General features: G+C 40.3%; 1 protein-coding gene across 2 annotated transcripts in view; it reads left to right on the top strand.

The window, feature by feature from the left end:
- poc1b (POC1 centriolar protein B) overlaps positions 1-12,539 on the top strand; it is a 106,270-nt gene extending 93,731 nt beyond the window's left edge. For both annotated transcript variants that reach the window (XM_073058836.1, XM_073058835.1), the window contains one exon: positions 10,244-12,539. In XM_073058836.1, the coding sequence (XP_072914937.1) occupies positions 10,244-10,342 (99 nt within the window). In that variant the 3' untranslated portion in view covers positions 10,343-12,539. The remainder of the gene's footprint in view (positions 1-10,243) is intronic.
- The last annotated feature ends 629 nt before the right edge of the window (positions 12,540-13,168 follow it).

Below are 13,168 nucleotides of genomic sequence, written 5' to 3'. Positions count from 1 at the left end.
ATTACGCTGTCAGCAAGGAACATTTTTGAATGAAAAACGTTGTCAATTTGGGTCTGCTTGATTAAACCTACTGCTACAAAGGACAACTGTTTCCCTTTTGTACCAACAAATGAGTGAAAATTCTTTTAACATTAAATGTAACCCATTTTAGCAGATTGTTATATTGCACACAGTGGAATTGTAAAAGATCTGACAGATAGTTTAACCACTTTAATCCTTTTAACCTCCATTTCATATAATTCTTTATTCTTTTTAATATTTGAATGCTTTTGTCTTTTGTTGCATGTTTCACCCTGACCAACACACCACAACAAATTTTGAATACATATATATGGCAAATAAAGTTGATCCCTGATCCATGGGTATACTTCAGGAGTAAACTCGGTGAAGTTGTTGAGGAACTCAGAAGGGGACTTTGAGAGAAGGAAGTAGGAATCCAATAATTTCAGACTTAATTTCTCCCTGGCTGCTTTATACCTCGGGATAGATTCAGCAACAAATGGAGGATGCATGGAGGCACAAGAAACACAAAAAAACAAAAATTACAAACACTCAGTCGAGCCATTTCCATGGGGGGTGTGGGTGGTGGCCAACCGTTCAGGTCCAGGATCCTTTGTCTGAACTGGAAAAGTGAGAAAATAAAATGTGCTTAAGTTGGAGAAGTAAGGAAGCTCGAGTAAACAAGGAGTATATCAGTAAATAGATCCACCTGGCCTCCATCGCCATGTCTCTTATCCTTCCTTCACCTAATCTGCCCATCACCCTCTCCCCTCTCTATTACCTTCCCATTATCCTATTCTCCACCCTCTGCTCCTATCATATTCCATTATCCTCATTCCTTTGTCACTTCCATCTATCACATCCCTGCATCTGACGCTCCTCCCACTCTTGCTTCTCCATCTGCCAATCAATGTACAGCTTTGGTCCACCCCTTTCCATTACCTCTGTACAAGATATTTCCCCTCTGTCTTTCAATCCACATGAAGGGTCTTGACCCGAAACATCCGATATCCATTTCTCTCCATTGATTTTGCTTGACCAGCAGAGCTCCTCCAATGTTTTGTGTGTTGTTTCAGAATGGCAGTACAGGCCTAAGTAATGTCACTATTACTTTTTTAAAAAAGTACTTGAGGACAGAAGAGAGAAAAAAAATCATTGACACAACAAGACAAGTACATCAATGAATAGGTGGTTAATTGAGATAGTTAAATGTATTTATTGAATTTAACAGTATGGAACAGTACAAACGGTAGGGTAGCATTGCAGTTAGTGCAATGCTTTACATTGCCATTGTTAAAGTAAATTATTTATTGAATTTAACAGTATGCTGCAGACAGAAGTTCAGAGTCATCCTTGCAGACTGAATAGAGGTGCTATTCAAAGCACTCTCCCACTGTAGAGGAGGCCAATAACACTAAATGTAGTTCACTAGATTGGAAGAAGTGCAGGCAAATTACTGCTTCACCTGCAGGAATTGGATCTCTGGATGGTGAGGAAGGAAGAGGAAAAAGGGTAGGTGTTGCATCAACTGCAGTGGTATGAGAAGGGGCATGGTTGGTAAAAGCAGTGGATCAAAGCTGGGAGTCTGAGGCAACAGTCCCCTTGGCATTGTGAAGGAGAAGAGCTGGGGATGGATTTGACATTGTGGAGGATGGCTCATTGAATGAGGAAGTTGGTGGACCATGTCTAACCAACAGCCATTATCTGTTTTGTCTTTAACTTTGATTTGTCTTCAACTTCGCCAAAGAGCAGGAGTACTTGTGAATCCTGCACTGACAGCCACTGACCATGATGTGCACCTTTTCTCATAGCACTCTCCCACTGCCTCTTGACTGATACAGCATCTGACCTTTTACCACCTCCATGCCATCGAGAGGCAAATAACTGTGCCAGGTGAGGCAGCAATCCACTTGCGTTTCTTCCAATTTATTGTACTGCATCCATTGTTCACAATATGGTCTCCTATACATTAAATAAATCAATCACACTGTAGTTGATCTCCGTGCATTCTGAAATGGTGGTCAAAGCTTCCAGTCTCTACCCTTCCCATTCTGATCTCTCTGTCTTTGGTCTCCAGGAGCAGCTTATTTTCATTCTGGGCGTATTGCAGTCCTGCAGTCTTGATACTGAATTTAATAATTTCAAGTAACCACACATTTTTTAAATCCATCTCAAAGGATGACATGCATTTTGATTTCATTTTATTCTTTCTTCCAAGTGCCATTTTTAAAAATAATTGAGATCTTGGCTGTTTGGCTCAAGGCATATCCTCTGTTCTCTTCACCCCAACCCATCCCTCTCTGACACAAGTGTCTTCTCACATTTTCCAGCTCTGGCTGTGGGACCTTGACATTGACTCTGTTTTTCTCTCCATGGATGCTTTCTCGCTTGTTTTCATTTCAGATTTCCAGCAACAGAATTTTTTTGCTCCAAATATTGATCAAGATAGTTTGTTAGGTTCTTAATTAGTCATCATCATTATGTGCCATGCCATATGACATGGGCATTCATGGTCTTCCATCTGTCTTTGCATGTGGGGAACACCCCCTTCGCACTATTGTTTTATTATTTTCTCTATCTATGATCATGATTGTTCCTGGCATTCTTTTCTGCAAAAGTGGTTTGTCATTTCCTCCTTCTGGGCAGTGCCTTTACAAGACTGGTGACTCCAGCCATTATCAGAGACTGTGTGCCTGACGTTAGGTCACAGAACCAGGACATGAGATATGCACCAGCTGCTCAGATGACCATTCACCACCTGCTCCCATGGCTTCACGTGACCCTGATTTGGGGTGGGGGGGGGGGGCTAATCAGGGTGACCTGCAGGCTAGTGGAGGGAGGGAGGGAGCATCATACACCTCCTTTGGTAGAGACGTATCTCCACCCTGACACCCATTTTGATTGGTAAGGGTGTGAAAGGTTACGGGGAGAAAGGTTAAGGTAAGAGCATGGGTTGAAAGGGAAAATAAATCGGCCATGATGGAGTGGCAGAGCAGAAACAATGGGCCAAATGGCCTGGTTCTGCTCCTATGTCTTATGTCCTAAGAAATTTGCAAATCGGGGAGGTGGGGGTCTATTGATTAATCTAGCACTGATAAATCAGACTATGTGGAAGAGGTTCCCAGAGTCTGATTAGGGAATGAAGTGGGTGGTTTATTTCATGCTTAAAGACTTGATAATTGGTGAGGAAGTTTCCTTTAGGAATTTCTTATTACATCTAAAAAGCTGATAATTAGCAAGGCTGTTACTTCAGTGGTAGCTACAGATCTGTAAAGCTAAATGATATCTAGCACATTACCATTGCTAATTAAATTTACTTCAGGATGGTAAGTTAAGATAAATAGAAAGAATGTGTAACAATACAGTATAATTATCAACTGCCAGGGTTTTATTGATTAAAAAAAAGACAATAAAAGGAGATTTACTTGCTTATTTAGTCCTTGAAGTATTGCTATATGAAGTAAAGTCTAGGAATTGTCCCAATCTTCCAGTCTATATTTATTTAACAGAAATTTAATGTTTTATAAATCATAAATTGTTTTAATGAGTCTGTGTACATTACATTGTTAATCTGTACAAGTGGACTGTATCATCCAAAGAAATGGGAAAGGTATGGAGAACTGAAACAGAAGGTACTGGAAATACTAAACCAACACACACAAAAAAACTGGAGGATCTCAGTAGGCCAGCCAGCATCTAAGAGAAAGAGTAGCAGTCAACATCTTGGCCTGAAACGTAGACTGTTAACTTTTTTCCATAGATGCTGTATGGCCTGCTGAGTTCCTCCAGCATTTTGTGTGTGTGTTGCTTTGGATTTCCAGCATCTGCAGATTTTCTTGTGTTTGTGCTGGAAATACTCAGCATGTGAGAAGCAAACCTGGTATAGTCTCCAATTTCTCTAGTACTTTTCCAAAAGAAGCTTAGGAGAAGAAATTCCATCACAAGAATCGTAAAGAAAGTGGATTTCAAAATATTTTAATTTTAAAAGCTGAAGTTGAAGGCAAGGAAAGAGAATTGGCTCTTTCAGATTGGGGCAATGGACTTTGGGACTAATAAACTCTGGAGTGGGTGGGCTCTCAGTGAAAACTCATTGATATTGAAAGGCCTTAGATAGAGTGGTTGTACAGAGGATGTTTCCAATTGTGGGGGATTCTAGGACTAAAAGGCACAGCCTCAGAATAGAAGGACGTCCCTCTAGAACAAAAGAGAAACTTCTTTAGCCAGAGGATGGTGAATCTGTGGAATTCATTGTCACAGATGGCTGTGGACTCAAGTTTTTGGGTATATATAAAGAAGAGGTTGATCAGTTCTTGATTAGTAAAGGCATCAAAGGTTATTGAAGAGAAGGCAGGAGAATAGCAAAGCAGACTCAATGGACTGAATGGTCTTGTATCTTTCTATACAATTATGGGGATGTGACAATATTAAAGTGAGATAGGGTAGCATTAGAGTAAAAATGGGTGAGCTGTTTCAGCGGTCTCTGTCTCTCTAACAGCACTTACAGTCAGTTACTGAAAGGAGTAATTCTAGGGCTAAAATAGATTGTTAACTTCATGCAATACAATTATTCTCTCAGCATTAGTTACTATGGTGTGATTTTAATTGAAAATATTACAGTTCTAACAAAATAGGCCAAGATCAAAAGACGATTTGGCCCACCAGTAAGTTTTCATGTAACTTTTTCAGTATGTATTACAAATTCTGAATGATAATCTGGATGTTTACTAGTTGGTTTCTAGATCAGCGGAAAATTGGCAGCAGATCAACTGTTCACCAAGAAATGCAACAGGAAAGGGAGATTCTATTTTGTATCTGCAAACCTCTTGGGCAGACCCTCAGGGTTGAGAATGAGCACAAATAACCACATTCTAATTTTGCACATGTTTGAAAATGTCATTGTGAAATTTCCAGTGTCTGGTTTCCTGCTTCTGTTGTACCATTGCACATTATTGACGTAAACATGAGAGATTCTGCAGATGCTGAAAATCTAGAATTACACATACAAAATACTGGAGGAACTCAGCTGGTCAGGCAGCATCTATGGAAAGAAACACTGTATTCAGTGTTTCAGGCCAAGTCCTGATGAAGTCTTGATTTAAAACATTGACTGTTTATTTCCCTCTATAAATGCTGCCTGACCTGCTGTGTTCCTCCAGCATTTTGTTTATATTACATTATTGATGTATTTTCACAGTCCCATCAAAGATGTGTTTAGTAAAGCATACAAAATCCTGAGGCGCAGGTTGTAATCAGGGACACAGTACAAATCCAGAGAAATTAAGCTGAATCTGTTCAGCCACAACTAGAGTATTGTGTCCATTATGATAGAAGTGTACAAGATCGTACACTATCAATATGATAAATAGAGTATAAATGTTCTCATTAGCAAGTGATTTCAGAGCGTATTGTAAATGATGGACAAAGGATACAAGGCAGGTATGAGGAGAAATCATTCTTATTTATTTAAGCTCTAGAAAACCTGTCTCCTGGTTTACATTTCAATTCACCTGCACTCTGTCAGTGACTGCCATCTCATCCTTCTGGTTATATGTCAAATATTAAAGATTTTAAAGATTACCATTATTTGTCACATGTACATCAAAACATGCAGGGAATGTGTCTGTTGCATCAGCGGCCAACACAGTCCGAGGATGTGCTGGGGCCAGCACGTAAGTGTTACCATGTTTTTTTGGTGCCAACATGGCGTACCCACAACTTACTAACTCTAACTTGTATTACTTTGGGATGTGGGAGGAAATCAGAACACCCAGAGGAAACCCACGTGGTCACGAGGAGAATGTACAAACTCCTTATGGACAGCAGCAGGAATTGAACCCTGGTCTCTAACTATGTACGGTAATAGGGATATGCTAACCACTGAACTACAATGTCATTTTAACTTTCCTCTCCACTCCCACGTTGACTTGTCTGTCCGCAGCCTTCTCAGTTGCTTCAGAGTGACCAAAACAAGTTGGAAAACCAGTATTTCATGTCCACTTTGGGAGCTCACAATGGAACAGTATGAGCTCTGAATTTTCTAATTTGAGGTAACCACATCCTTATGCTCTCCTCCCATATGCACTCAATTATCTACCTAGTTTTTCCTCTCTTGGTTCAGTCTTCCCATTTGCCCCATCATGTTGCATCTTCCCATTGTTCTCTCCCCATCTGGTCCCACCTACCAGCCTCTATCCCACTCCCCTACTGCTACAAACTCACAACTTTCCCTCTTTAAGTCCTGATGCAGAATCTCAATCTAAAATGTCAACTTGCACTTTTTCCCTACACAAATGCTCACTGGGCCACTGAGTTTTTCCAGAATTCTATTTTTTGTTCCTTAAAGTATAACTTGGAGATGTAAAAGATCAAAATAGATAGGAGAAACAGCAGCAGGCACACAGGATGCTACTAAGTCAAAGTAGAATGTCAGCATTATAATTCAAGGGAAATAGGCAAATTAAATTTTAAGTTTGTTTATTATTGTCACATGTATCAGGGATGGCAGGGGAAAACAATACAGAATGCAGAATAATTTTTACAAAGAAAGTGCAGTGCAGGTAAAGTGCAAGACCATACTGAGGTAGATTGTGAGGCCAAGAGTCTACCTTATCATACTAGGGGACTAGTCAGTAGTTGTATAACAGAAGGATAGAAGTTATCCCTTGTCCTGGTCATACGGGTACATTCGGACTTCTGTAACTTCTGTCCAATGGGATGGGGGGGAGAGGAGTGAACGTCCAAGGTGTGTGGAGTCTTGGATTACGTTGATTTACAAAGGCAATAAGAAGTGTAGATGAAGGCCATAGAATACAGTGGATTTTTCATTCGGATGAAATATGAATCACTAATTCAGTTTGGAAAGGATGTTAAAGAGATTAATCTAAGGCAGACCAAGATTGAATGAGAAACTTGAGTCACTCTTGAACCAGAACAAGACCAGATTTGGGTTTAAACATCATGAATGGTTCTGATGAGTAGGAGGAGAGAAACTGTTTCTCGTTCCAAGTGACAGCAAGTTTAGACATCAGCTAGGATGAATACTATTCATAAACGAGCCAGAGCCAACATAAGCAAACATTCCCTTTTGTACAGCAAGACAAACACACTGAAAGGGCAGTGAAAGCAGTTCAATCATAACTTTTATTTGTGATTTACATAAATAAGAGAGCTGCATCCCGCAGATGCTGGAAATCTTCATTACCTACCAGTTTGTGCTCATTCCCCACCACCACCCCTATCTTATTCTGGCATCTTCCACCTTCCTTTCCGGTCCTGATGAAGGGTCTCGGCCTGAAACATCGACTGTTTGTTCCCCTCCATAGACGCTGAACTCGCCCAGAACTTCGTGTTATAAATTACATTCTCTCCCTCCGAATATTTATTTATGGGGCTGATAAGGAAGAAGAGAAGAGTGGGAAGAATTAGCTTCATCGAAGAGCCAAGACACATGGGTGTGGTAGTCTAAGGTTCAATGACATCCTTTGCTACTGATTGAAACTTACCTGTTATGAAGACAAAGTAGGTGATTGTACTTGGACTGCCTTGACTTCAACATCTGTCTAGGACTATAATGTGGCAGAGTATATTTCTCCATTGCTGATAGTCACAACTACTGCTGAAAGCACAATACTGTGGCTTGCCAAATTTCCCTTCAAAGTTATTGGTTCATGCCATTAAGAAGCAGCTAAGCTATGATTTCCACATCATGCAGTTCAAACAAACCAATGGAATAGTACTGAGATGAACAACGTGTCTGGCCAGTGATTGCTGTACTTTATAGCACTGCTAATTAAAGCATTGCTCCAATCAAACTGCCAATTGTGAGCAATTCTCAGATTTTTACCTTCCAACCTCAAGATTCCTGGTTTTCAATAACTGCCTGATTCAATCACTTGGGTAAAATGGAAACCTTTGTGACAAACCTCTATTTCCAGTGACTATAACAAGCATTTATGGAGGAAGTATTCACGATACTTTCACCAGGGGAAGTTGTTTTTTTTTAAAAAACTTGTATTGAGTTTTGGGTTGGAGGGCTGGATGCTGTGGTTAGAACGCTTACCAGAAACAAAAGTGAGGTGATAAGTTGAAACAGAAAGTACAGTCAAAGCAACTTGTACTCAGTTGAAGAGTTAGAGGTCAGAGGTCACAGAAAAAGATGACGACTATTGTAAACTGGAGGACATTGCACAGTTTGATGAAGTCATAGAACACTACAGCACGGAAACGGGCCTTTCGGCCCATCTTGTCTAAGTATGGGTAGGGTGATGAATGCATCATAAAGAGAGGTACAGCATAGAAACAGGTCCTCGTGCCCACCAAGTCTGCACTGACATCTACTATCCAATAAATAGAAATTGGAAAGATAAATGAGTAATATCTGGCTGGTTGAGCTTGAAACAGCAGTTTCTGTGAACTCTGATAATTGGGAGATTGGTGGTAAAGATCATTGTGAAATCAAATCTAGGTGTGCCCTGCTGCTTACTGATGTGTCTGTGAAGTTACAATGCATGCAAGCTTTTCAAGTGCTCATTATACTATATAATTCTTGCCCTCTCAAAACTTGTCTATATAATCTAGTAAAATTTTAAAGGCAGTAACTTTCATTTGATAAATCTGGTTTGAATTTAAATTTCCTGATCCCTGAAGACAACTTATTTCAATAATTGGACTAAAATAATATGAAATTCCAGTTGGGAAAGTTCCATTTGTATGCTGATGCTGCAGCATAGTAACATAGTGGTTAGCATAATGCTTTACAGCGCCAGTAAAGACATAGTGGTTAGTACCTTAATTGGTCATTGTAAGTTGTCCTGTGATTAAGTTAGGGTTAAATCGGGGATTGCTGGGTGACACAGCTTGAAGGGCTGGAAGGACCTGCTCACCACTGTATTTCAATAAATTTGCTGATGATACAACCATTGTTGGTAGAATCTCAAGCAGTGACGAGAGGGCGTACATGAGGGATGTATGCCAACTAGTGAAGTGGTGCCGCAGCAACAACCTGGTACTCAACGTCAGTAAGACGAAAGAGCTGATTGTGGACTTCAGGAAGGGTAAGACAAGGGAACACATACCAATCCTCATAGAGGGATCAGAAGTGGAGAGAGTGAGCAGTTTCAATTTCCTGGGTGTCAAGATCTCTGAGGATCTAACCTGGTCCCATCATATCGATGTAGTTATAAAGAAGGCAAGACTGCAGCTATACTTTTATTAGGGGCTTGAAGGGATTTGGCATGTCAATAAATACAATCGAAAACTTCTATAGTTGTATCATGGAGAGCATTCTGACAGGCTGCATCACTGTCTGGTATGGAGGGGCTACTGCACGGGTCTGAAAGAAGCTACAGAAGGTTGTACATCTAGTCAGCTCCATCTTAGGTACTAGCGTACAGAATACCCAGTACATCTTTAGGGAGCGGTGTCTCAGAAAGGCAGTGTCCATTATTAAGGACCTCCAGGACCCAGGGCATGCCCTTTTCTCACTGTTACCATCATGTAGGAGGTACAGAAGCCTGAAGGCACACACTCCGCAATTCAGGAACAGCTTCTTCCCCTCTGCCATCCGATTCCTAAATGGACATTGAATCTTTGGGCACTAGCTCAGTTTTTAAAAATTTACAGTATTTCTGTTTTTGCACATTTTAAAAAATCTATTCAATATACATAATTGATTTACTTATTTATTATTATTATAGTTACTTACTTTTTTCTCTCTGCTTGATTATGTATTGCATTGAACTGCTAAGTTAACAAATTTCACGTCACATGCCGGTGATAATAAACTTGATTCTGATTCAATAAATAAATAATTGCGATCAGAGTTCAGTTCCTGCCGCTGTCTGTAAGGAGTTTGTCTGCTCTCCCCATGGCCATCTGGGTTTCCTGCAGGTGCTCCGGTTTCCTCCCACATTCCAAAGGCATGTGGGTTAGGATTAGTAAATTGTGGCCATGCTACGTCGACGCCAGAAGCATGGTGATGCCTGCAGGTTGCCCCCAGCACAATTTTTGGATTGTGTTGGTAGTTAAGGCAAACAATGCATTTCAGTGTCTATCTTGATAAAGCTTATCTAATCTAATGATTTTGCGTTTCTGTTTATCCAAACACTTAAGGATCTCTGAATAATTTTTCTCTAAGATGAGATGATAGAACTTCCAAGCCCCTCCCAAGTAGACAATACCCTATCATCTGTACCTGTCCTGCTCTGAAATGTACAAATAATTAATTATTGCTCTTTGTTTCCAGACTGTGTCGATCTTAGAGCAGCGTTTAACATTAACTGAAGATAAGCTACAGGAGTGCCTGGATAACCAAAGCACTACGCTGCAAGAAAGACCACCCTAGTAAAGTGAAAAACCTCAAGAGATTTGGACTTTGAGCCTCCTGTATTTAAATATGGCTTTCTATTGAAAACAATGCTTCAACATCAAGCCTTTCCTTACTTACAGAGTGTGGGCTCCACTTGGATATGACTGAGTCCTTGCACTGAAACCTTAAAACAGCTTCTACCAAATCTCTATGCTCTTGAATTATCCTCTCCTGCGTAATGCTTCCAAACATTTGATTTCCACAGTATACGTGGAGTGAGTGGAACACTTGAGTGCTTCTCAATCATGGGATTTCCTTTCCAATGCAGGTCAACTCCTTATTATGGAGAATACATCGTTATACATTGCAAGATATGGCACTTACAAGACTATATATTCAGATGCATGTAATCAAGAAGAAAGTGCATCTGAACGTGACTAATTTTCCACGTTTCTACAAAACTACTTGAAAAACTCACTTTAAAGTTTTATAGATTCATTTGTAAGATTCAGATTAAAGGAAGTTTTTTTATTAAGTATCATAAGCTAATAGTGTTCTGTAAAACACTTATTTTAAAACAACTTTTTAATAAAAAAAATTATCATGAAATACATTTACATGGAAGCAGAATTTTTAAGGAATGTTTTCACTGATATTTCAATTGATGTTAATTGGTCAGACTAATTAGCTGAAATGCACATTATAATTTTGTACTCTAGAGTTTAAATGTGTTGCGTTCCTAACACCTTCTATGCATCAGAGCCAGGCCAGCATTTCAGTGCAGCACTGTAGGATATCCTTCAGATGAGACGTTAGACCGGATCCTATCTGCTGTCTCAGGTTGGAATTAAGGACCTCGTGGCATCGTTCAAGGTAGACCAGGTGAAGTTATTGCCAGTGCTCTTGGCATCTGTTATCCCATGGCAAAAACAAAATGTTATCTGTTACACAAACAAAATGCTGGAGGAACTCATCAGGTTAGGCAGCATCTATGGAAAGCAGTAAACATCGACCTTTCAGGTAGAGTCCTGATGAAGAGTCTCTGCCTGAAACTTTGTTTATTCCCCTCCACAGATGCTACCTGACCTCCTGTGTTCCTACAGCATTATGTGTGTGTGTTGCTCTGAATTTCCAGCATCTGCAGAAACACTTGTGTTTAGATTATTTGTTAATTATTCCATTGCCAAGCAATGAAGAACTAATTGGTTTCCTAATTTCTATATTAAAAATTTAACTGCACGTTTTATTGGTTTTAAAGTATTTTGGGCATGATGATGAGATGAAAATTCTTCAAAGTTGAAAACTCCTCATTTGGCAAGTTTCAGTAGCTTCCTATCACATCCTGTAGTACAGTAGTCCATTCTCATCAGTGTTAATGACATAAATGACTTCACCCTGGCAGCAAAATTGTAATCATGTTCTTCATAAACACAACCACTGACAACCACATCTATAAATTTGCCAATGACACAACTATTATTGGCAGAATTTCAGATGCTGACGAGGAGGAGGCTGAGATCAATCAGCTGATTGAGTGGTGTTGCAACAACAACAACCTTGCACTCAATGTCAGTAAGACAAAGGAATTGATTGTGGACATCAGGAAGGTTAAGTTGAGTGAACACACACCAGTCCTCATCGAGGGGTGAGCAGTTTCAAGTTCCTAGGTGTCAACCACTTTGAAGATCTATCCTGAGCTCAACATATTGATACAATTACAAAGAAGGCACAGCAGTTGGGAGTTTGTGAAGACATGGTATGTCACCAAAGACTCTTGCAATACTATGGAGAGCCTTCTAATTGGTTGCACCTCTGTCTGGTATAGAGGGGCGACTGCACAGGATTGTAAACAGCTGCAGAAAGTTGTAAACTGAACCATCTCCATCGTGAGCACTAGCTTCCCCAGCATCGAGGACACCTTCAAAAGGCGATGCCACAGAAAGGCGGCATATATCATGAAAGACTGCCATCACCCAGGACATGCCCTCTTCTCGTTGCTACCATTAAGGATGAGGTATAGGAGCCTGAAGACACACACTCAACGTTTCTGGAACAGCTTCTTCCCCTCTGCCACCAGATTTCTGAATGGACAATGAACCTATGAACACCACCTCACTTTTTTTTTGGTCTCTTTTTGCATTACTTATTTAGTGTCTTTATTATTATGTATTGTGATTTACTGCTGCTGCAAAACAATAAATTTCACGGCATATGCCAGTGGTATTAGACCCGATTCTGGTTGTTGCCACCAACATAGATTACATTCATCAGTAATATTTCAATTGGAAACCACTACTGTTGCAATGTCAGGTCTTAAGTCAGAAAGGGCATTGGAAAACATTACAGTGAATCATAGCTACACCCAAGTTAACCAAACAAGGTCTTGCATCTCTTAGTTAAAAAGATGCTGTACAGTAGGCAGTTGTGTGGTTGAGTTTTGTAGGGAAGGCAGTGACAAGTTTTGATGGCTGTAGGTCAAGGTTGATGGGGTTGGAGTGTGTGCATGGGGAATTTACAGTACGTGGGCTGTGTGGCTGTGTTCAGAGGCCATACCTTAAGTTGGTAATAGCATTGAGTATCCAGTCAAGAATGAGGTAAGTGATGTGGGGAAGAGTGGGTGGAAACTTAGGCTTGCATCAGGGACCTCTGCAAATCATGATGGGGGTGGAGCTGGAGGGAAGTCAAAGAGTCAGGGCGTGGACTGTACAAGATCCATGTGGTCAAATGATTGCAGTGGGTGGGGGAGAGCAAGGGCAAGTGACCTCACAGAAAGAGGTCCTTTGGCCACGATGTTCTGCTGAACTAATTAATAATTTAATGCCTAACTAAACTAGTTTCTAGATTATCCATATCTTTTATTCC

Source organism: Hemitrygon akajei, chromosome 10, assembly GCF_048418815.1.
Source record: "Hemitrygon akajei chromosome 10, sHemAka1.3, whole genome shotgun sequence".
In the NCBI taxonomy this organism is placed as follows: Eukaryota; Metazoa; Chordata; class Chondrichthyes; order Myliobatiformes; family Dasyatidae; genus Hemitrygon; species Hemitrygon akajei.
This window is presented reverse-complemented; position numbering and strand designations above follow the sequence as displayed.